At 40.9% G+C, this 21,366-nt stretch overlaps 1 protein-coding gene across 2 annotated transcripts; it reads right to left on the reverse strand.

Moving 5' to 3' along the window:
- Nucleotides 1-44: 44 nt before the first annotated feature.
- Nucleotides 45-21,187, reverse strand: srek1ip1 (SREK1-interacting protein 1). 2 transcript variants are annotated; one of them, XR_013886380.1, is made up of 7 exons: nucleotides 21,091-21,187; nucleotides 20,884-20,993; nucleotides 18,673-18,720; nucleotides 14,670-14,813; nucleotides 12,771-12,849; nucleotides 4,622-4,910; nucleotides 546-706 (listed from the first exon to the last, which is right to left on the reverse strand). XR_013886380.1 is itself a non-coding variant. In XM_080186545.1 (6 exons), exons 2-6 carry the CDS (start codon nucleotides 20,894-20,896, stop codon nucleotides 520-522), a joined length of 471 nt encoding a protein of 156 aa, XP_080042671.1. In that variant the 5' UTR covers nucleotides 20,897-20,993; nucleotides 21,091-21,187; the 3' UTR covers nucleotides 45-519. The 2 variants fall into 2 exon arrangements, 1 of the variants encoding a protein (XP_080042671.1); XM_080186545.1 differs by lacking the exon at nucleotides 4,622-4,910 and having other exon boundaries at nucleotides 45-706.
- Nucleotides 21,188-21,366: the final 179 nt, after the last annotated feature.

Genomic DNA, 21,366 nt, shown 5'->3' on the forward strand with positions numbered 1-21,366 from the left:
TTCATAGAGATATTATGTAAAAACTGATACAAAGAAAATAGGTGTAAGCGAAAGCCATATATTTCTATCTGAAGATAGATCAACTCTACAAGTCATTCCTAGGCAATTCTAATAGAAAAGTATTAAAACTATTGAAATATTGCTGAACATTGTTGCTGTTTGTTTTGCTGTTTTATACAGTTAATTCAGTTGATCAAAGTGATATCAGAAGCCAAATGCTAACTTGATAACTCATCATTAAGGTAGCCATTTTGCCAGTTGTCTAATGATCAACATTACAAATTATCTATCATAGACGATATTACATTTTCCATGTAATATCACCTATGCCAGAAATAAATCTTAAACAAAATTTTCCAATGTGTTAAAATGCACATCACTTCTACAGGCAACAATTCTTTTTACACTTTCTTCAACTCAAAGAAATATTCCTGAATGTGAGCCATTGTCCTGTACAAAGAAAAACAATTAAAAAAACAGAATCTTCTGGAACAATCCTAGGATTGTAACACTAGGCAATTAATCACTATCTGAAGAGGAACTAGAACTTTCTGATGAGGAAGAAGTAGGCTGCTTTTTCTTTTTAACCTTTTGGTGATGTTTGTGACTTTTGTGCTTGCTTTTCTTCTTAGTTTTCTTTTTCTTTTTAAGAACTTTTTGCTTCTTGCTCTTATTCTCACTTTTGCCTTCACTGGATGAATGAGACCTGTAAAGAACAATACATAATTAATTTCCAGGCATTCAAATTTTTCATAACGCATTTCTGACATGAGATGGAGTGTCTACTGACTTGGTGGCACCATTGCTACTTGAATCAGTACCCCAGGCCTCATCCCAGAAAGTCCCAGCAACTAAAGACCATTGTACTGGCTCTGAATATTGGGCTGATGTCCAATGGGGTCAGATAGCTGCAAGTCATACCAGCTTCCTATTGCTAAGGGCAGATGGAGCCTTTTTGGTTTCAATCCACAGATTATAATAACCCTCAAGAAGGCAATTGGAAACAAGTCTGCTACACTTTCCTACTTAATAGTTCAGGAATCTCATTGGTGCGACTCGAGTCAGAACTTTATAGAATGAGATACAATGGATAGACAGATTTAGAACCATAGAATCCTACAGTGCAGAAAGAGACCCTTCGGCCCATCAAGTGTGCACCGAACACACAACTAAAAATAATCCAAAAAGCAACACAGTATTGCAGGTCCAATTTGGTCATGGAACATGAAAAAATAGGTTGTGCATTCATGTGAACAGGGAGAAGTAAACCAATACTGAAGCTCATTCTTTATAGAATCATAGTGGTAGCACAGTGATTAGCACTGCTGTCTCACAGCCCCAGGGACCTGGGTTCGATTCTATCTTTGGGTGACTGTCTATGTGGAATTTGCATTTTCTCCCTGTACGCTCCGGTTTCCTCCGAGTGCTCCAGTTTCCTCTCACAGTCCAAAGATGTGCCAGTTAGATGGATTGGCAATTGCAAATATGTGGGATTCTCTTTCAGAGTATCTGTGTAGACTCGATAAGCTGGATGGCCTCTTTCTACACCTAAGGATTCTATGGATTCTAGAATGTGGTAACTCTGTCTACACTTCCTGCCACCTCACAAAGGCAGCCAGCACAATCAAAGAACCCCACACAGACATACTCTCTTCCACCTTCGTCCTCCAGGAAAAAGATACAAATGTCTGAGATCATGTACCAACCAATTCAAGAACAGCTTCTTCACTGCTGCCGCCAGGCTTTTGAATTGACTTATCTCATATTAAATTGATCTTTCTCTATACCCTAACTATGACTGTGACACTACATTCTGCACTCTCTCCTTCTCCATGTACGGTTATGCTTTGTCTGTATAGCACACAAGAAACAATACTTTACATTGTACACTAATGCATGTGACAATAATAAATCAAATCAAGTTCCAACACTGAAAGTTGCCATTTGGCCCACCGTGTCCATATAAGCTGAGAAAGAGTCATCCAGCCTGATCCCACTTTTCAGCCTTGCAGATTTTGACACGTCAAGTGATATTTTCAAATGTTATTGCCATGAGTTCCTGATCCTCTCCACTCTGTGGGTAAAAGTAAATCTCCATAACTACCCTTTCATCATTTTACAAATACTTAAATGTACGTTCCCTGGTTATTGACCTCTCTGCTAAGGGCAAGAGCTTATCCGCACTCTCTAGGCCTATCATTTTATACATTTCAATTAAATATCCCCTCTGTTCCAAAGAAATTAACTCCATCCTATCCTATCTTTTTACATTGTTAAAATTCCCTATTCCTGGCAACATCTTAGTAAATTTCCTCTGTACCCTTTCTAGTGCGATTACATTCTCCCAAAGTTGCAGTCACCAGAACACTACGTAGTACTCAAACTGTGGGCAACTAATGTTTCATACAGTTCTTGCCCAACTGCTCCTGTGTTTATTTTCTATGCCTCAGTTAACGGATGCCAGTATCTTGTACGCTAACTACCAGCCTTCTACCATTGGAGATGTGTAGCTACGCACCCCATGGTTGCTCTGATATTCTATCCTTCTCAGTATCTTATCATTTATTGTGTATTTCCTTGTTTGTCCTCCTCAAATGCAAAATTTCAAACTTATCCAGGTGGAATTTCATTTACCACGTCAGTCAATGGACTACCAAATGGACATTTTCCTGCAGCTTTGATATCTACAACTTTCTTCCCCATCATCAACCATATGGCCATCTCTTTGTATCATCTGCAAACTTCTTAATAATGAAAGATGGAACAAGTTCATAGAATCCCTACAGTGCAGGAGACCACCATTCAGCCTGTCGAGTCTGCACCAACCACAATCCCATCCAGGCCCTATTCCCGTAACACCACATATTTACACTAAGGTCAATTTAGCATGGCCAATCAACCTAACCCACACATCTTTGGAGTGTGGGAGGAAACCAGAACGCCCAGAGGAAACCCACACAGACAGGGGAGAATGTGCAAACTCCACACAGACAGTGACTCAAGCTGGTAATCGAACCTGAGTCCCTAGTGCTGTGAGACAGCAGTGCTAACCACCGTGCCACCCCTTCTGTTCTCTTTTTCTTTTATATATTAAACAACTGTGCTCCTCTGTCAAAATCTGGCTGGTATTTGCAATTTGGAGTGTTTAACCAAATCCATAAACATATTTTTAGTACAATTCTAAGTTGAATGTGAATATTGTAAAATGGACATTTTCCTCATGTAAACTTGCATATATTTTATTTCATGAAAGCACAGATCAGATGTCAAATTTTGCATTTTTGTAACATTTCATTGGATTATATTTAGTTAAAAATGGAAATGTTAAATGTTATATTATTACATTGAAATCAACACAACAAAATATTATTTTTATTTTCAATAATAGCTCCATTAGACTGGTATTTTGCAAGTCTAGAAATTCATTAACATGCAGCCATTTATCAGGGGAAAGACAGGCACTCAAGAATTTATGCCAGAAGTGTGCCACCTGCCTTACTGAGTAGACTTTTTCAATAGGTGCTAAGGGTGCACGAGAAGCATATTAAACAATCATAATATATTTAAATAATGGTCCAGTCCTTTTAGGAATCATTTGTGATATTGTTTTGCACCAGTGCTTGACTTGCCATGTGATGTATTCAAAATCAACTCACGGCACAAATAGACAGGAAGGATCCTTCAGTAGTACTATTTAAGGGCTCATTCATTACACACAACTTAGTTACTGGTTTATCCTTTAGGTTGCCAGTTAACATCTGATAATTAAAAAAAACTTTAAAACTTACCAGATGTCAGAACTGAATTCTATTAGTAGTATTTACTCTTGTCTAGTGACTATTTTTGGCCGCTTTCAAATTAGTTTCACAGCAATCATGGGTAGCCTGGTAAAGCTGTCTGTAGTGGTACAAAGATGACAGTTGATAGCAGTAGGGCTGAAAGAAGAATGAGCAGGAGGGTGGCACTGTGCAGCAATGTAAACCTATACTTTGAGGGGCAATATCTCAATAATCTTCACATCATATAGAAAGAAGATCATAAGAACATAAGAAATAGGTGCAGGAGTAGGCCATCTAGCCCTTCGAGCCTGCCCCGCCATTCAATAAGATCATGGCTGATCTGAAGTGGCTCAGTTCCACTTTCCCGCCTTCTCCCCATAACCCTTAATCCCCTTGCCTATCAAAAACCTATCTACCCGTGTCTTAAATACATCTAGCGAGGCAGCCTCCACCACTTCAACGGGCAGAGAATTCCAGAGATTCACCACCCTTTGAGTGAAGAAGTTCCTCCTCAACTCCGTTCTAAACTGCTCCCCCCCCCCCTTATCTTGAGGCTGTGCCATCTAGTCCTACTGTCCTTTCTGAGCAGGAAGAGCCTCTCCACCTCTACCCTATCCATCCCATTCATCACTGAGTTATGTCAACAACTGTAGTCACAACTTAAACCTGGGTGTAGGCAGCACTTTCTGTACAAGACCACTACAGCCATACATCACCTGGCTGCACCTAGTGACATCTCATTTCGCTGCCCGTTATCATTAGAAAGGTCACCATGGCTCTCTAAGCAAGGAGAATCAATGGGGCTCTTCCCCCCACGAATGGTGTGATGCAAAAGGTTTTACCCTTGTTGTAGACTTCCATGGCACCAGATTGCCTAATGTACCATCATAAGCCTGCATCTTTCTCATCAGAAAGGCGTATATCTCAATGTTCATCTTGTTTGCTACCATAGACAGCACATCAATCAGGTCTGTGACTGGTTTCCTGCCAGCATTAAGATGAGTCCATCCTATGCCACTGACATCTTTGTGTCTTTATGTCTTTGTTCCAACCAGGCTGTCCAATTATAGGTGTACTATAATGTGACTGGAGCTCATGACTTCTGCCAGCGATCAAAGCTACAGAGATGATCTGTGAAAAGAGTACCAGAAATCTTATGAAGCAGAGAGACAGTCGATATGCTCAAACAATGGTTTTTCTGCCTGAACTATCAAGAAGGATCTTTACAATACACTGGAGTGGCTCTTTGGATTTGTGGTGTTCTGCATACTACTTAACTTTTCCTTGAACAGATGCCACATACCATCACCTGGACAGCAACAAGTGGAGCAGGAGAAGGAGCAGTTACGGAGGAATATCATGAAGAAGAAGAACGGCGTTAGCTTAAGTCCTCCAAATCAAGATCAGCCAACAGTGTTTCCTGTGAACTAATTCTCCCATCCCCAAAATGCCAATAGTCCCACAATCCTCATCACCATCATTTTCACCATCATTAATGGATTGCTGTCCTTCAATCCATCAATATTATTTGAATATAGGAGTGGTGACATAGTGGTAATGTCACTGGCTAGGAATCCAGAGGTTGCAGGACGACACAAATTCAAATCCCACTACGGCGTTTGAATCCAATAAACCTGTAATTAAAAATCTATCCTCAGTAATGAAAAAGGCCACCTTTAGGGAAGGAAATCAAATATTGTTTCCTAGTCTGGACTACATGTGACTCCAGACCCACAGCAACGTGGTTGACTCTTAAGTGATCTGGCAAGCCATTTAGTTGAATCAAACCACTATCAAAAAGTCTACAAGGAGTGAAATCAAATGCATCCAGACAACAGAAACAACAACAACAGGCCAGCCAGCTCCAAAGTCCTCCTTATTAACATCTGGAGGCCTGTGCCAAAATTGGGACAACTGTCCTACAGACAAATCAAGCAATATCTTGACATATACACACATGGAATCATTGTTCCAGACACCACTATCACCATCCCTGGTTACGTTCTATCCCATTGGCAGGGTAGAGCCACCAGTGGTGGTGACAGTACTATATGCACTGAGGGTGGCAAGGGCACAGATGTATGCTGGTTGGGAGACTTCCAGGAGTGGTTCGATAGCACCACTAACGACTGAGCTGGCCAAGTCCTAAAGGACATTATTACTAGACTGGGTCTGTGGCAAGTGGTGAGGGAATCAATACAAATGTGGTCAGCAATATGTGAATTTATATATATGTATGTATTTTTGCAAGAGGGACTGTAGTTTCAATTTCACGTAGGTTTGATTTTTGGGTTTTGTTGCCTAGGCATCGGGATGTGCCGAGGTCTGAAAGATCAGCATTTTGGTGTTTGTTAATGAAATTTTTACAATCCTTGAAATTCAGGGGATGATTTGAGGAGTTGAAAGTTCGGGGATTCAAATTCAAAAGCAAGGCATAAAAACATTACTGCTGTTGAGCGACAATGGTCAAGTGACACAGACACATTGAAAGACAGGAGCTGAGAGGAAGGTTGATTATTGTGTTCCAGAGAGGGAAAAAAGGGTTTCTTTGCTCCCTAAGAAGTGAAATTGCAAGGCTGATGAGACAGTAATTAACTGAATAGTCAATTGTAAGACTCAGTACAACAATGGTGTTGCTACTGAAACAGTGAGATTAAAGTACATAAGAAATAGGAGCAGGAGTAGGCCATCTAGCCCCTCGAGCCTGCCCTACCAAGCACAATTACTTTTGGGTGTCCCAGGAAGAGGTAAGAGTTGGGCGAAAAGCATCAAGTGAATGTTCAAGAATTCAAAAGAAAATTGTTTGCAAGTATGCCAGGCCCAGGCAAGAAGTCTGTGTATCAAGCTAGTGGTAACTCTTCACTGGTTTGTGCATCTATAAAGATCTTGTGGGTAAAGGAATAGTGGGAAGTAGGTATTTGTATGAAATCTTTCCAATCTTTTAGCTTGATGTATAATGTTCTTTTTTTTGCTTTAACAAATACTTTATTTCTTTTAAAATTTCATCAGCAGATTCCTGTGAATGTTTATTCTAAACAAAAAAAGTTAAGATCTATCATGCCAGGTGTCACTCTGGGATCTGACTTGTCCAGTATTATCAGCTGGGATTATAACAGGAAGGAAAAAAAAATCAACTTGACCTCATCCTCACCAATCTAACTGTTGCAGATGCATCTGTCCCTATCTGTAACGGTAAGAGGGTTCACTTCACAATCTTTATGAAGATAAGGTCCAATTTTCATATTGAGGATACATTCCATAGTGCTACACAACACAATCACCGTACCAAATGATATTGTTAATGAACAGATCCAGCAACTTGAAGGCAGTATCCATGAGATGCTGAGGATCAGCAGCAGAAATATATTCAATCACAATCTGTAATCCCATGGCTCAGTATATCACCCCACTCTACCATTACCATCAAGATGAAGGATCAACTCTGATTCAATGAAGAGTGCGTGCCAGATGTGAACTTGGTCATAGAGTCAAGGGTTTACAGCATGGAAACAGGCCCTTCAGCCCAACATGTCCATGCCACCTTTTTTTTAAACCCCTAAGCTAGTCCCAAATCCCTCCATACCTATCTTAACCATGTAACTGTGTAAATGCTTTAAAAGACAAAATTATACCCACTTCCACTACTACCTCTGGCAGCTTGTTCCAGACACTCATAAAAACATAAGAAATAGGAGCAGGAGTAGGCCATCTAGGCCTTCGAGCCTGCCCCGCCATTCAATAAGATCATGGCTGATCTGTCGTGGCTCAGTTCCACATTCCCGCCCTCTCCCCATAACCCTTAATCCCCTCTCTTATCAAAAACCCATCAACCCGCGTCTTAAGAATATTTAGCGAGGTAGCCTCCACCACTTCAACGGGCAGAGAATTCCAGAGATTCACCACCCTTTGAGTGAAGAAGTTCCTCCTCAACTCCGTTCTAAACCACCCCCCCTTTATCTTGAGGCTGTGCCCCCTAGTCCTACTATTCTTTCTGAGCGGGAAGAGTCTCTCCACCTCTATCCTATCCATCCCATTCATCATCTTATACGTCTCAATGAGATCCCCCCTCATTCTTGTAAACTCTAACGAGTACAAGCCTAGTTTATTCAGCCTCTCCTCATAGCTCAACCTCCTCAACTCCGGCATCAGCCTAGTAAACCTCCTCTGCAGTCCCTCCAAGGCCAAAATATCCTTGCGTAAGTACGGCGACCAAAACTGCACACACTACTCCAGCTGCGGCCTCACCAATGCCCTATACAGCCGCAGCAAGACCTCCCTACTTTTATATTCAATCCCCCTCGCTATGAAGGCCAGCATCCCATTCGCCTTCCTGACCACCTGCTGCACCTGCAAGCTGGGTTTTTGCGACTCATGCACAAGGACCCCGAGGTCCCTCTGCACCGTCACCTGCTGCAGTTTTTCTCCACGTAAGTAATAATCCTTCCTACCATTATTCCTACCAAAGTGGACCACCTCACACTTGCCAACATTAAATTCCATTTGCCAGTTCCTGGCCCATTCGCCCAACCTGTCTAGATCCTTCTGCAGACTCTCCACACCCTCCGCACAATTTGCCGTTCCACCAATCTTGGTGTCATCAGCAAATTTCGACACCATACACTCGGTTCCCTCCTCCAGATCATCTATATAAATGGTAAATAGCTGAGGCCCCAGCACCGACCCCTGGGGCACTCCACTAGTCACCATCCGCCAATCCGAATAGCACCCATTGACCCCCACTCTCTGCCTCCTATTTGACAACCAATCCTCTATCCACGCTAACACCCTACCCCCAACTCCATGTCCCCTGACCTTCTGCAATAACCTCTTGTGAGGTACCTTGTCAAATGCCTTCTGAAAATCCAGAAAGACCACATCCACCGGCTCTCCTCTATCCACCGCCCTAGACACAATCTCATAGAACTCCAGTAAATTTGTCAGACATGACTTCCCTTTAACGAAACTGTGCTGCGTCTGCTCTATCAAGCAATTCCCCTCAAGATGCCTCACTATTTCCTCCTTGATGACAGATTCTAACATTTTACCTACAACAGACGTTAAACTAAGCGGCCTATAATTCCCTGCCTTTTGCCTGGCACCCTTCTTAAACAACGGCGTTACATTAGCCGTTTTCCAATCTTCTGGCACTTCCCCGGAATCCAACTCACCACCTCTGAAAAAAATTGCCCCTCTGGACTCTTTTGTATCTCTCCCCTTTCACCTTAAATCCTCTAGTTTGAGACTACCCTACCCTTGGGAAAAGATATTAACCATCTAGCTGATCTATGTCCCTCATTATTTTATAGACCACTTTAAGATCACCCCTCAGCCTTCAACACTCCACAGAAAAAAAGTTCCAGTCTACCCAGCTTCTCTTTATAACTCAAACCATCAAGTCCTGGTTGCATCCTAGTAAATCTCTTCTGCATTCTTTTTAGTTTAATAATATCCTTTCTATGATACAGTGACCAGAACTGTACACAGTATTCCAAGTGTGGCCTTACCAATGTCTTGTACAACTTCAACAAGACGTCTCAACTCTTGTAATCAATGTTCTGACCAATGAAACCAAGCATGCCAAATGCTTTCTTCACCACTCTGCCCATCTGTGACTCCACTTTCAAAGAGCTATGAGCCTGTACCCCTAGATCTCTTTGTTCTGTAACTCTCCCCAATGCCCTACCATTACTGAATAAGTCTTGTCCTGGTTCAATCTACCAAAATGCATCACCTCGCATTAAGCAAAATTAAACTCCATCTGCTGAAATTAAACTCCATTTGCCATTCGTCAGCCCATTGGCCCAATTGATCAAGTTTCCATTACAATCTGAGATAATCTTCTTCACTGTCTACTATGCCACCAATCTTGGTGTCACCTGCAAACTTACTAATCATGCCTCCTATATTCTCATCCAAATCATTAATATAAAATGACAAGTAACAATGGACCCAGCACTGATCGCTAAGGCACACTGCTGGTCACAGGTCTCCAGTTTGAAAAACAACTCTCCACAACCAACTTCTGTCGTCAAACTAATTTTGTATCCATTTAGCTACCTCACCTGGATCCCATGAGATTTAACCTTATGCAACGACCTACCATGTGGTATCTTGTCAAAGGCCTTACTAAAGTCCATGGTGAAGCTACAAAACAGGACTACTGACATTCCAAATAGTGGAAGCAGCAGACGATAGAAAGAGCTACATAATTCCACAACCAATGATTCAGATCTAAGCTCTGTCATCATGTCACATTAAATGAGGAATGGTAATGGACAATTAAAGAACTAACTGGCAGAGGAGGCACCACAAATACCCGCTTCTTCAGTGATGGGAGTGCCCAGCAGATCAACGCGGAAGACACGGCTGAAGCATTTGCAACCAACGTCAGCCAGAATTGCCAAATAGATGATCTATCTTGGGCCTTTTTCTGAGGTCCCTAACTTCATGGATGTCAGTCTTCTGTCAACTCAATTCACTCCACCTGATGTCAAGAAACAGCTGAAGGTACTGGACATTGCATATATTATGGGTGGGGGTATTCACAGACAACATCAACCTCTCCTTACAATGACCTGAGGTCCCTATCTACTTCAAGAAGACAACCATCATCCCAGTATCCTAGAAAAACCGAGCAGCGTGCCTTAATGACTATCAGCCGGTGACTGACATCCACCATTATGAAATGTTTCAAAAGGCTAGTCCATGGTATGAATCAATTCCAGTCACCAGGACTACCTGGATCCACTACAGTTTACCTACCGCTGCAACAGGTCTGCAGCAGACATCTCCCTGGCACTGCACTCAATCCTGGAACACCTAGATAACAAAGACACCTATGTCTGACTTCTATTTATTGACTGTAGCTCAGCCTTCAACACCATTATTCCCACAAAACTCATCTCCAAACTCAGTGGCCTGGGCCTTGGCACCTCCCTCTGCAACTGGACCTGAACTTCTTAACTCACAGGCCACAATCAAAAAGGATAAGCAACAACACCTCCTCCATGTTGGGCACTAAAAATAACACTATCAGCCAGCTTATTGAAACTTACAGGATACTGCGAGGCCTGGATAGTATGGACGTGAAGAGGATGTTTCCACTAGTAGGAAAAACTAGAACCAGGGGAACAACCTCAGGCTAACGGGTTGATCCTTTAAAATAGAGATGAGAAGGAATTTCTTCAGCCAGAGAGTGGTGAATCTGTGGAACTCTTTTCTACAGAAGGCTGAGAAGGCAAGGTCATTGAGAATCTTCAAGACACAGATAGATAGATTCTTGATTAATAAGGGGATCAGCGATTATGGGGAAAAGGCAGAAGAATGAGGATGAGAAAAATATCAGCCTTGATTGAATGACGGAGCAACTCAATGGGCCAAGTGGCCCAAATCTGCCCCTATGTCTTATGAACCTTAAACAAGAGGTGGGATTTCAGTCAGTGCCTTATGGAAATCTAAGTATATTACATCTACAATATTAATGATGCCAAATAACCTTTAAAGAAGCAACAATTCCAAGATTGATTTCAACTTTAAAAGTTTTATTTATAGGTACAAGTCAGGAGTGTGATGGAATACTCCCCATTTGCCTGGATTGATGCAGCTCCAACAACATTCAAGAAGCTTGACACCAACCAGAACAAAGCAGCCCACTTTGACTGGCACCACACCCACAAACATGCACTACTTCTACCACTGATGCTCAGTACACGCTGGTGCTATTATCTACAAGATGCACTACAGCATTTCACCAACCATCCTTAAACAGCACCTTCCAAACCCATGACTACTTCCATCTAGAAGGGCAAGGCCAGCAGATACATGAGAACACCACCACCTGCAAGTTCGCCTCCAAGCCACTCACTATCTTGACTCAAAAATATATCACTGTTCTTTTGCAGTCGTTGGGTCAACATCCTGGAATTCCCTCCTTAATGGCATTGTGGGTCAACCCACAGCACATGAAGTTCAATGATTCAAGGCAACTCACCAACACCACCTTCTCAAGGGCAATCAGGGACATCGTTTACTGTCAAGGGCAATAAGGGATGGGCAATAAATGCTAACCAGCCAGTGACGTTCACGTCCCAAGAATTAATCAAAAAATGTGATTCAATGCAGGGAAGTACAAGGTGACTCATTTTGGCAGGAAGAATATGGAGAGACAGTACAAAATAATGGGAGAAATTTTAAAGAAGGTGCAGGAAGTGAAAGATCTTGGTGTATACGTACATACATCATTGAAAATGGTAGAGCAGGTTGAGAAAGCAGTTAACAAAGCACATAGTATCTTAGCCTTTATTAACCGGGGCATTGAGTATCAAAGTAAGGAGGCCATGTTGAACTTGGATAGGACATGAGTTATGTCTCATCTGAAGAAATGCATCCAGTTCTGGGCAACGAACTTGAAGGATGTGAAAGCACAGGAGAAAATACAGAGGAGAGTCTCAAGAATTATTCCAGGGATAAAGAACTGAAGTTGTAAGGATAGCTTAGAGAGGTTAGCACTGTTTTCCTTGGAGAAAAGAAAGCTGAGAGGAAACTTCAAAAAGAGGCATTCAAGATCCTGTGGGGTGTGGAAAATAAGAACAGTGAGAAACTGTTACCACTCGAGAGCACCAAGAACGAAAGGACACAGATTCAAAATGACTGGTGATTGGTAAAATAAATAGTTGATATTTGGAATTTTGTTTCCACAAATTAGACTGGTTGGAGTCTGAAATGAGCTTCTTGAAAGGGTGGTGTAGGCAAGAATTCAGAAGGGAATTGGACTGTTATTTGAAAACAGATATAGGGATAAGGCAGGAGCGTGGGACTAGGTAGAATGTTCTTTCAAAGAGCCAGTGCAGACTTGATGGGTTGAATGATCTCCTTCTGTGCTGTCTTGACAGTTTTGCAAACTTGCGGCACGGATTCAAAGCTGTTGGAGTCACTTACGTACAACTATATTGCACTTAGCACAAACTTACTTATTACTCACAACTCATTTACCTTTTTCTATATTCATCTCTTGTCTTATCCTTCCTTTTCTTCTTGTGATGTTCATTCTTTTCATCGGCATGTTTTGTTTCTACAATAAGTTAACAAAGGAAATATATGCAATAAGATACTCAAAGGCTTTGCAGTAAATACAACTGACTGTTTTCCACCCAAATCAGGGGTGTCTAAACTGGAAGTTGTAACAGGTCAAGTGATTGGGATTGCAAGCTCCCTCTCCTCAGAAGCAGCAATAACCACTGTAGAGATAAAACTAGATTCTAATGGAACTCTTGTATTGGACGACGTTTTACATAACTACAACTTACAGCATGTTCTGCGGTAAAACTGGCTGGTTATTGTGAAATCTGCTTAGCTGGCCTTCATCCTGCTACTGGAGAGTTTGAATTACTGTTCAAGTATTTATAAGGAGTGGGTCAGTGGAGATTGTTACAACATTGCATTATCAGCTTTAAGTTGCCGAATAAAGAGGGGTTTTGATGTCACCAGAGGGTGGAGAAATTCTCTCTCATTTGCCATGTATCAATTTGGACAAAGCTTAGTTGGAGAAGTTGAATATTGGCAAAAGGTCGTCAGACACCATAGAGTTGGCATTTTTAAGGGATGAAGGAGTAGGAAATTCCCTTCGATAATCTTGTGACTGTACTTGCTCTCTCCAAAGAGCAAGACATATTAAGTGCACGTCTCATTCCGAATCAAGGTTTGACTTCAAATTTGATGTGGGTCAAACCATCATACTGGTAACCTGAAAGTGATCAGAAAAGGCTGGGCAATATCGCATTTCAAAAGTTCTATTTTATTCAGTCTTGCATGCAAATCAGAGTTTTAAACTAAGGCTCTATCATTCAACACTGTCTTCAGAACTTTCAAAATGGTACAATACACAACACAAATGTATTCATGGAAAGTATTCAACGCATATATCATTGACCTTTCCAGTCCAATCATGATTATTTCCAACGCAGACTGGGCTTAATAACATACTTGAATTGCTGTTGCATTTCAAATGCTTCTTTCTAACACTTGGCTAGGTGAGTGGCTGAGTTCTTATGCAAGTTTGTAGAAAGTCTCAATATATGTCGAAAATGTGTCTAAAAGCAGACCAGGTTAAAAAAAAACTTCTGCAGGAGACTCGAGAAAATTGTCGACCTCACTTTACTTCATTATTGGCAGCAAAGCCTTCAGCCACTGTGCTTTTGCTGCGCTACTTCAGCTACTGCCCTTCTGCTGCGTGATTTCAGCAGCCACTGTGACGCTGTGCTCTACCTTCAAATGGCCTTCACTCAACCTCTGACAACCCTTTGAGCCAGCTCACAGCCCCAAAATGCCAGTTTCCCTTTCACTCCTGAGGCCGACATCACCCAAACCCAATCACCCTCTCTCACTTTTCCTTACCCCAATTTAACACCAGCTCCGAATATGCCAAATTACTGACCGTCCTGGGGTTAGCATTAACGAGAAACTTAACTGGACCAGCTATATGAATACTGTGGCTAAAAGAGCAGACCAAAGGTTGTTTTATGTGCAGAGTGTCTCATCTTCTGACTCTCAACAACCTTTCCATCACCCAGAAAGATATAAGTCAGTGTCTGATGGTTATTCGTCATTTGCCCAGACAAGTGAAGTTCCAACATCACTTGCTACAATTCTGTTGGGGAGCTTTAAAATGTTCAAAAAGAACTCCAGTATCAGGATAACTTTTCTGGCCTATGTGATTGTAGCCCCACACCAACTGCTCATAGAAGTAACCAAGCAAGCCACTCAGTTATATTAAACTATCACCAAGGCAACCAGAGCAATAACTATCAGTCTTAATGAGATAATAATAATAAAAAAAATCAGGCCAACTATAAATCAGAGATTTTATTCACATTGTGAAGTGAAATATCATACCTTTTTTGCTAATAATATCTTGCAGCTGCTGAAGCTCCTCTTCGTCTTCAGTGTCCTCACTGCTGGTACTACTGACATCAAGAACAATATCTTTTTGTGGGTCCACACGGACAAAATTTCGACATTCAAAAGTCAGATGGCCAGCTAGAATAAGAATAAAAGTTTTATCACTTAACCGAACTAATTGTCCACTAACCACTTCCACTATATTCCTAATTCATTAGGCAATGGAGGAGTCATCTCCACATGCCACAAAACTTCAGGCGAGGGCAGATGCATGAGAAGTAACATTTTTGCCACCATATTGCCAGCACCAGCTTCAAAAAGAGAAAGCCTAACCTTTGCTAATAGTATTCCCAAATCTCCTATCAATGTTCTGGGGCTGTCACTAATGGAAACTCAAAAGTGCTAGCTGCATAAATTCCAAAGCTATTAAAGCAGATTAGAGGCTGATTATATTGTACCATGTGGCTTACTTACTGATTCTCCAAATTACCTCCTAGATCTAAAAGGCACAAGTTAATCAATGCAATATTTTGCACTGGACCAGATAGATGCTGTTGCCTAAATATCCACACAATTCATCACGGACATACCATTAACATAGCGTATACTATCTTTAGGGTGCATTACAGCAATTTAAAGGGTTCTTCAGTATCAGCTCCCGAAACCAACATTATCCACACTTAGAAGCACAGGGCAGGAGATACATGGGAAACACCATCACTTCCAAGATATTGAATGATGTATGTCCAAGTTAGAGCAATCATGGTTGCTAAGTCAAAATATTAGAACCTCCTACCATGGCACTGCAGAAGTTCAAGTATGCAACACTTCAGTACCTTCTCAGGAGGTGGACATCCTGAGAATTGGTTAAAGAAGTTAGTAAAGTTATAAGATGCAAACAAATCTGTAACATATTGATCATATTTAACAACTCCAAGCTTACCATATGCTAATCTTGGGTCAGTGGTAACATTCCTACTTTTGAATCAGAAAGTGTGGGTTCAAGTTCCATGCAAGGATTTAAGCATGTATTCTAGGCTGATGCTTCACTGCAAAACTGCACAGAACAACTCCCCCATATTGGAGGTGCATCTTTCAAAATAAATTTTAAACCAAATTTCCATCTCTTGTACAGATGCAAAATTTCTCAATGAAGTTTGGACTTTGGATGAATTTGAGTTTTCCACACAAGCACATCACGCAACATTTAAGTGACTATTTCATTGCACTTTGATCACAACATGTGGCTTGCTGGGCTATTTCAGACTAGGTAAGGACAATGTATTTCCTTCCCTGAGGGCATTAGTGATACAGGTGAACTTTGACGACAATTTTCCTGGTCACCATAAATGATACTAGATTTTTGTTTAAAATCCAGATTTAGCTACTGTAGATTGCAGCATATTATAAGTCGACCCTGAAGCTCTGAAAAATCCTTCCAAAGGTGGGCTTTGACCTAAACCCTGAGCATGATCTGCCAGCGTTGGTATAGGTGGTTGCAAATTTGAAATGTGGAGAAAAAATATCAATTCAAATTTAAAAAAATGTTTTATTTAATGAAATAATTCTACAAGGACTGTTTGAACCATAACCTAACCCTTGGCATCCAAGTTCATTAAATTGATTCAGAGTCATTTTGCCTATGGCATCATTGTAAGGTTCCTAATATGGATCAATTTGGTGCATTGAGTTTCATAACTATCCCTCCACAACAAATCATCCTCCCCCTCTGTCCATTGAGCCAGATATTTCTACATTTTTTAAATGACCTGAATGCTTTACGTTGCCCATGTCATACTGGGTACTCGTTTTCTGCCACTGTGTGTGCACATCTCAACCTCCTGCTCATCTTCTTGGCATTTTAACTTTAAGGCATTGAACGGGAGCCAAAGTAGATCAGCGAGCACAAGGAGATAGGGGATTGGAACTTACTGTGAGTTAATACACGGGCAGTTGAGTTTTGGATGACCTCAAGTTAACAGGGAGTATAATGTGGGATGCCACCTAGGCGTGTTTACGATAGTTGAGCCTAGAGGTAACAAAAGCACAAATGAGAGTTTCAGCAGCAGATGAACTGAGACAAGGTGGTGGAAATAATGTGGTGTTGATAATGTGAAAATGACATCAGAAGCTCACCTCAGGATCAAATGTCACATCAAGGTTGTGAACAGATTGGCTTAATCTTGGAGTGCTGCCAGGGAGAGGGATGGAATCACACAATTGATGCAGTACAGAAGGAGGCCATTTGGCCTATCATATCTGGATTGGTTCTCTGAATGAACAATTTACTTAGTGTGATTCTCCCACTTTCTCCCCATAACCCTAAACATTCTGTCTTTTCAGGTAACAATCTAATCCCCTTTTGAATGCTTCAACTGAGCCTTCACCACAGTGTAAAGCCGTGCCTTCAAGACCTTAAATATCCGCACATGAAAAGGTTTTTCCTCATGTCACGTTTGTTTCTGTTAATCTATGCACGCTTATTCTCAATCCTTTTAGGAGTAGAAGCAGTTTCTCCCCAAGTACTCTGTCTTCCACTCTGAATTACTCCATCAAATCTCCTCTCAGTTTCTTTTCTTCAAGGAAGACATTACAGTCTATGTAACAAGGAAGGTGGTGTCGTAGTGGTATTGTCAGTGAACTAATAACTCAGAGACCAAGGTAATAGTCCAGTGTACAGGTTCTAATTCAAGTGAAATTTAATTCAATAAAAATATTCTGGAATTAAAATTCTAATGAGCATTGTTGATAGCTGTAAAATAGCCATCTTGTTCATTAATGCCTTGTAGGGAAGGAAATCTGCCATCCTACGTGATTCCAGAATCACACAATATGGTTTACTGCCCTGAAATGGACTAGCAAGCCACTTAGTTGAAGGGCAATCAGGGTCAGGCAAGAAATGCTGGCCAAGCCAGTGACATCTACATCCCATGACTGAATAGAAAATATAACCCTGAAGTTCCTTTCCCTGGAACCATTCTTATGAATCTTTCCTACACTCTCTCTAATGTTCCATGAAGTGCAGTGCATTGAAACATTCCAGCTTGAGACCCAACTAGTGACTTATATGAGTTCACCATAATCTTGCTCTTGTACTCTATGCTTCTATCAAGAAACCTAGGATACTATATGTTATGTTGGCCACACCCTCAACCTGTCTTGTCACCTTCAACGGTCTACACACACACATATCTTGGTCCCTTTACTCCTTCATCCCTCCCCAGAGTTGGAACCTTTATTTTATCTCGTCTCTCTTTATTCTTCTGACCGAAATGTACTGTTTCACATTTCTCTGCAGTGAACCTCCTCTGCCACATGCCCACCCATTCTGCCAGCTTCCTTGAAAAGAAATAGCTTTAGTCTCCCTATACTTGCAGAGTTGGGTGTCATCAACCATATCAACAAGGTCAGTATCTTCATTGATAATATGCTTTACTACATCACTTAAGTTTTTCTATACATTGACCAGCAGGTGGATTTTTACACTTAATTCCTGCCACCTTCTCCCTACAGTCTCAGATCTCTTTAGTAAAAGTTATGCCAAATACTCACTATATTGCTTTTAAAGAATTTCGATGCAACATTTAAATACAAGAACAGTCACCAATCGATGTTTTATCTTAGGCTGTCTGGTTCAGCAGTGCTTATAATTGTAATGTTCCAAATGTGATGTTTGTGGAAATATGATTTGCGCATAAAAGATAAAACTCAACAAGATAGGTTAAGACAAAATCTAAACTGTGGAAAATCTACATACATATTTAAAATTGCAGACAACTAGAATGCTAACTATTTTCATAAACAGTAAATCAGTAGAAAATGTTTTGCTCAAGAGAAAAAGAACAATTAATACAAACAAAGGGAAATATCAGGATGACACAAGAACAGCAAAATTCTGGATTATACTACATTACTACTGACCAGAAGTACTTCAGTTGAACACAGTTCTCTCTTTGTCAATAATGACAGTTATAAATTTCTAATATTTACTACTTACGATATCCACATTTCTTGCATCCTGCACGGATACTGTCTTTATTTGGACCTGAAAGAAAAATATTTTAAAATTATAACATATATAATCTTTCTGGCACATAATTTGTTGCATTGCACATTGACAATACTGAAAAGGTCATTCAGTATTCTGCAAAATTTGAGCCTGTAGCAATGAAATAATGTAAAAATGATGCATAAAGAAGTATGCAGTATGCTTGAAATCAAACCAAAACCAATCTGCACACACTTTTATAAGTGGGTGTACATTTATATAACTACATGGATACAATAATTTGGAAAGGCAGAACAGACTGGAACTTCTTTCTCTCGAAGATTAGGAATTTTGTTTAATTTGTTAATTAACTTGTGATGATGTTTTGGGGTTGAGACACTAAATCAATCCTTTGTAACGTGTTAGTTTACATAGATGCTACAGCACAGAAATGGGCCATGTTGGCCCAGCTTGTCTTTGCCAATGTTATGTGCTACTCCCACAGTAATTCAACCTACCCTGCCAACAGCTATTCTGTTCCTTTCTCCCTCACATACTTATCCAACTTATTCTTAAATGCATCTATTGTATTTGCCTCAACTACTCAACTTTGTAACAAATGTCACATTCTCACACTCACAGTGAAGTTTCTCCTGAATTGCTTGTTGGGCTTATTAGAAATTATAACAGAAACTTTTAGACTCCCCAGAACTATATCTATTTTGTCAAACTCTAATGATCTCCACTTTTCTATCTTGTCTTTATTAGACAAAAATTTCCTGATTGTTGCCAACTTTTAGTTCTGGTATCATTTTTGTAAATCGAATCATAGAATGCAAGAGAAACTCAGTTAGCTCCACTCTATTACCCTTTCCCTGTCACACTGCAATATTTTTTCTCTGCAGCTGCTTATCCAATTCTGAAAACCACAAACATTTTTTCCAATTTCACCTGTACTTCTTTTTTTTTAACATTGGGACTAAACTTTGGATAATACTCCAAGGACTAGGTTTTAAATATATTAATCTAGAGACAAACTCCAGTATATTTAAAAAAAAAACAAAAACATACTTTATTCATACAATTTATAGAAGTACATTTATGACGGTTCAAGGTTTACTTTAAATAAAGCTCAAGCAAGATCTGTTTATTTCAATACAGCATGTGGCACCCTGTGGTGTCAATTACAGCTTACATTTACAATATCCATTCCATGTCAAACACATAGCCCGAGAGGTTTTACAGTTTCTTATCCCTCAGTGTATTGAAGCCAAAGGGCATTGTGTTATGATCCAGTTACAGACCAGTAATTTTATGTTTAAAGTAGACAAAAGCCAGAATTCTCTGGCCATTTATACCAGCAGGATTCTCTGGTCCTACCAGGAGTACAGACCCTGTCACGTGTTTCCCAGCAGCATGGAGTTTGTCAACCAATAGCAAATCAGTGCAGAAGATGGTGTTGTCATAGGGAAGTTTTGATCAATGATTCTGTGGTGCCAAGGACTGCCATCATACGTAATCTCCAGTTTACAGATGATTGCAAGTCAATGCCCACTCTTCATCAGATTCGCAAATCACTCTTCATCTCTTCAATTTTTCTATTTGTTCACATGATGTGGGCTTCATTGGCAAAGCTACATGTGTTACCCATCCCTATTTACCCTTGAACTAAGTGGCTTGCAAGCCATTTCAGAGTGTGATTAAGAGTCAGCCTGTGGGTCCAGAGTCACATGTAGTCCAGATGAGATAAGGATGGAAGATTGCCTTCCTTAAAGGACATTAATGAACCGGATGGGTGACAATTAATGATATTACCATTGCGTATTTGAGCATGGCCCACTCAGCAAAGCTGGTTCTGAGTGATTAGTGACTCGATGCTGGGTCAGTTGGCTTGGGACAGAGTGCTGCTGTTCAACCAGCTTTCTTGCCACTTGATTCTTGTGAAGGCACAGCTGATGGCACTTCTTCAGTGCTTTGAGAAGTGGTTGCTGTAAGGTATTCAAATCTCCCGGGAACGTGAGATCACCTGGATAACTGTGGTCTCACTCATAAGAAACAACTACATGAAGGGACATCAGTTTCTATTTCCGGTCCATCGGTAATGTGCTACTGAACATAAGATCCCGCCGAAGTCACAGTGGAAACAGGCCTAAAATTTAGATTTCCCTCCCATTACAGCGCTGTAAGGAGCAGAAGTTACAAATCATTACATTCACTGACCTGCAAAAGCCATTGAAGACTTCCATTCGCTTCTAACCCCAGCAAGCTCCCAAGTACACCGACCCGCTGCACCGTTTAATATCTTCCCACCAGCCACATTTCCGACTCCACTTGTAACCGCAAAAGTAAAAAATAAAACGTCGCCAATAAAAAAAACACTTAGATTTTAACATCCCTTTGCAAATCGCACAAGGCACTTTGTCCTACCGTTATGAATTGAATGTCTTTTATTTGTCCGTCAGTGGTATGGCGCCGTTTGCTTTCAGGACGGATTTTGCCGCGAACCAGAGCGGATTACACGGGCGCAACGGCGAAGGTTGGAAAAGATTCGCGGGGAGTCGAGGTGAAGGAGGCAGGGTTCCTGCAGGAGCCGAGTACCTGGTCTGGAAAGCAGGTTTTCACAGACGGTGTTTTTTTTAAAGGTGGATTGTTTGTGTGCGCTGAGGCAGGCTCGGCTGGCCGCCCGCCTGCCCCGGGCTCGGT

Source organism: Carcharhinus amblyrhynchos, chromosome 1 (assembly GCF_965287045.1).
Source record: "Carcharhinus amblyrhynchos chromosome 1, sCarAmb.v2.hapA, whole genome shotgun sequence".
Taxonomy (NCBI): Eukaryota; Metazoa; Chordata; class Chondrichthyes; order Carcharhiniformes; family Carcharhinidae; genus Carcharhinus; species Carcharhinus amblyrhynchos.

What these genes read in the sequence shown, in the direction of transcription:
- srek1ip1 (XM_080186545.1), bottom strand. An exon ending in AGATATTATTAGCAAAAAAG is followed by an intron (nt 12,850 to 14,669) that starts GTATGATATTTC and finishes AACTTATTGTAG; the next exon opens with AAACAAAACATGCCGATGAA. An exon ending in AGAGATGAATATAGAAAAAG is followed by an intron (nt 707 to 12,770) that starts GTAAATGAGTTG and finishes TGTTCTTTACAG; the next exon opens with GTCTCATTCATCCAGTGAAG.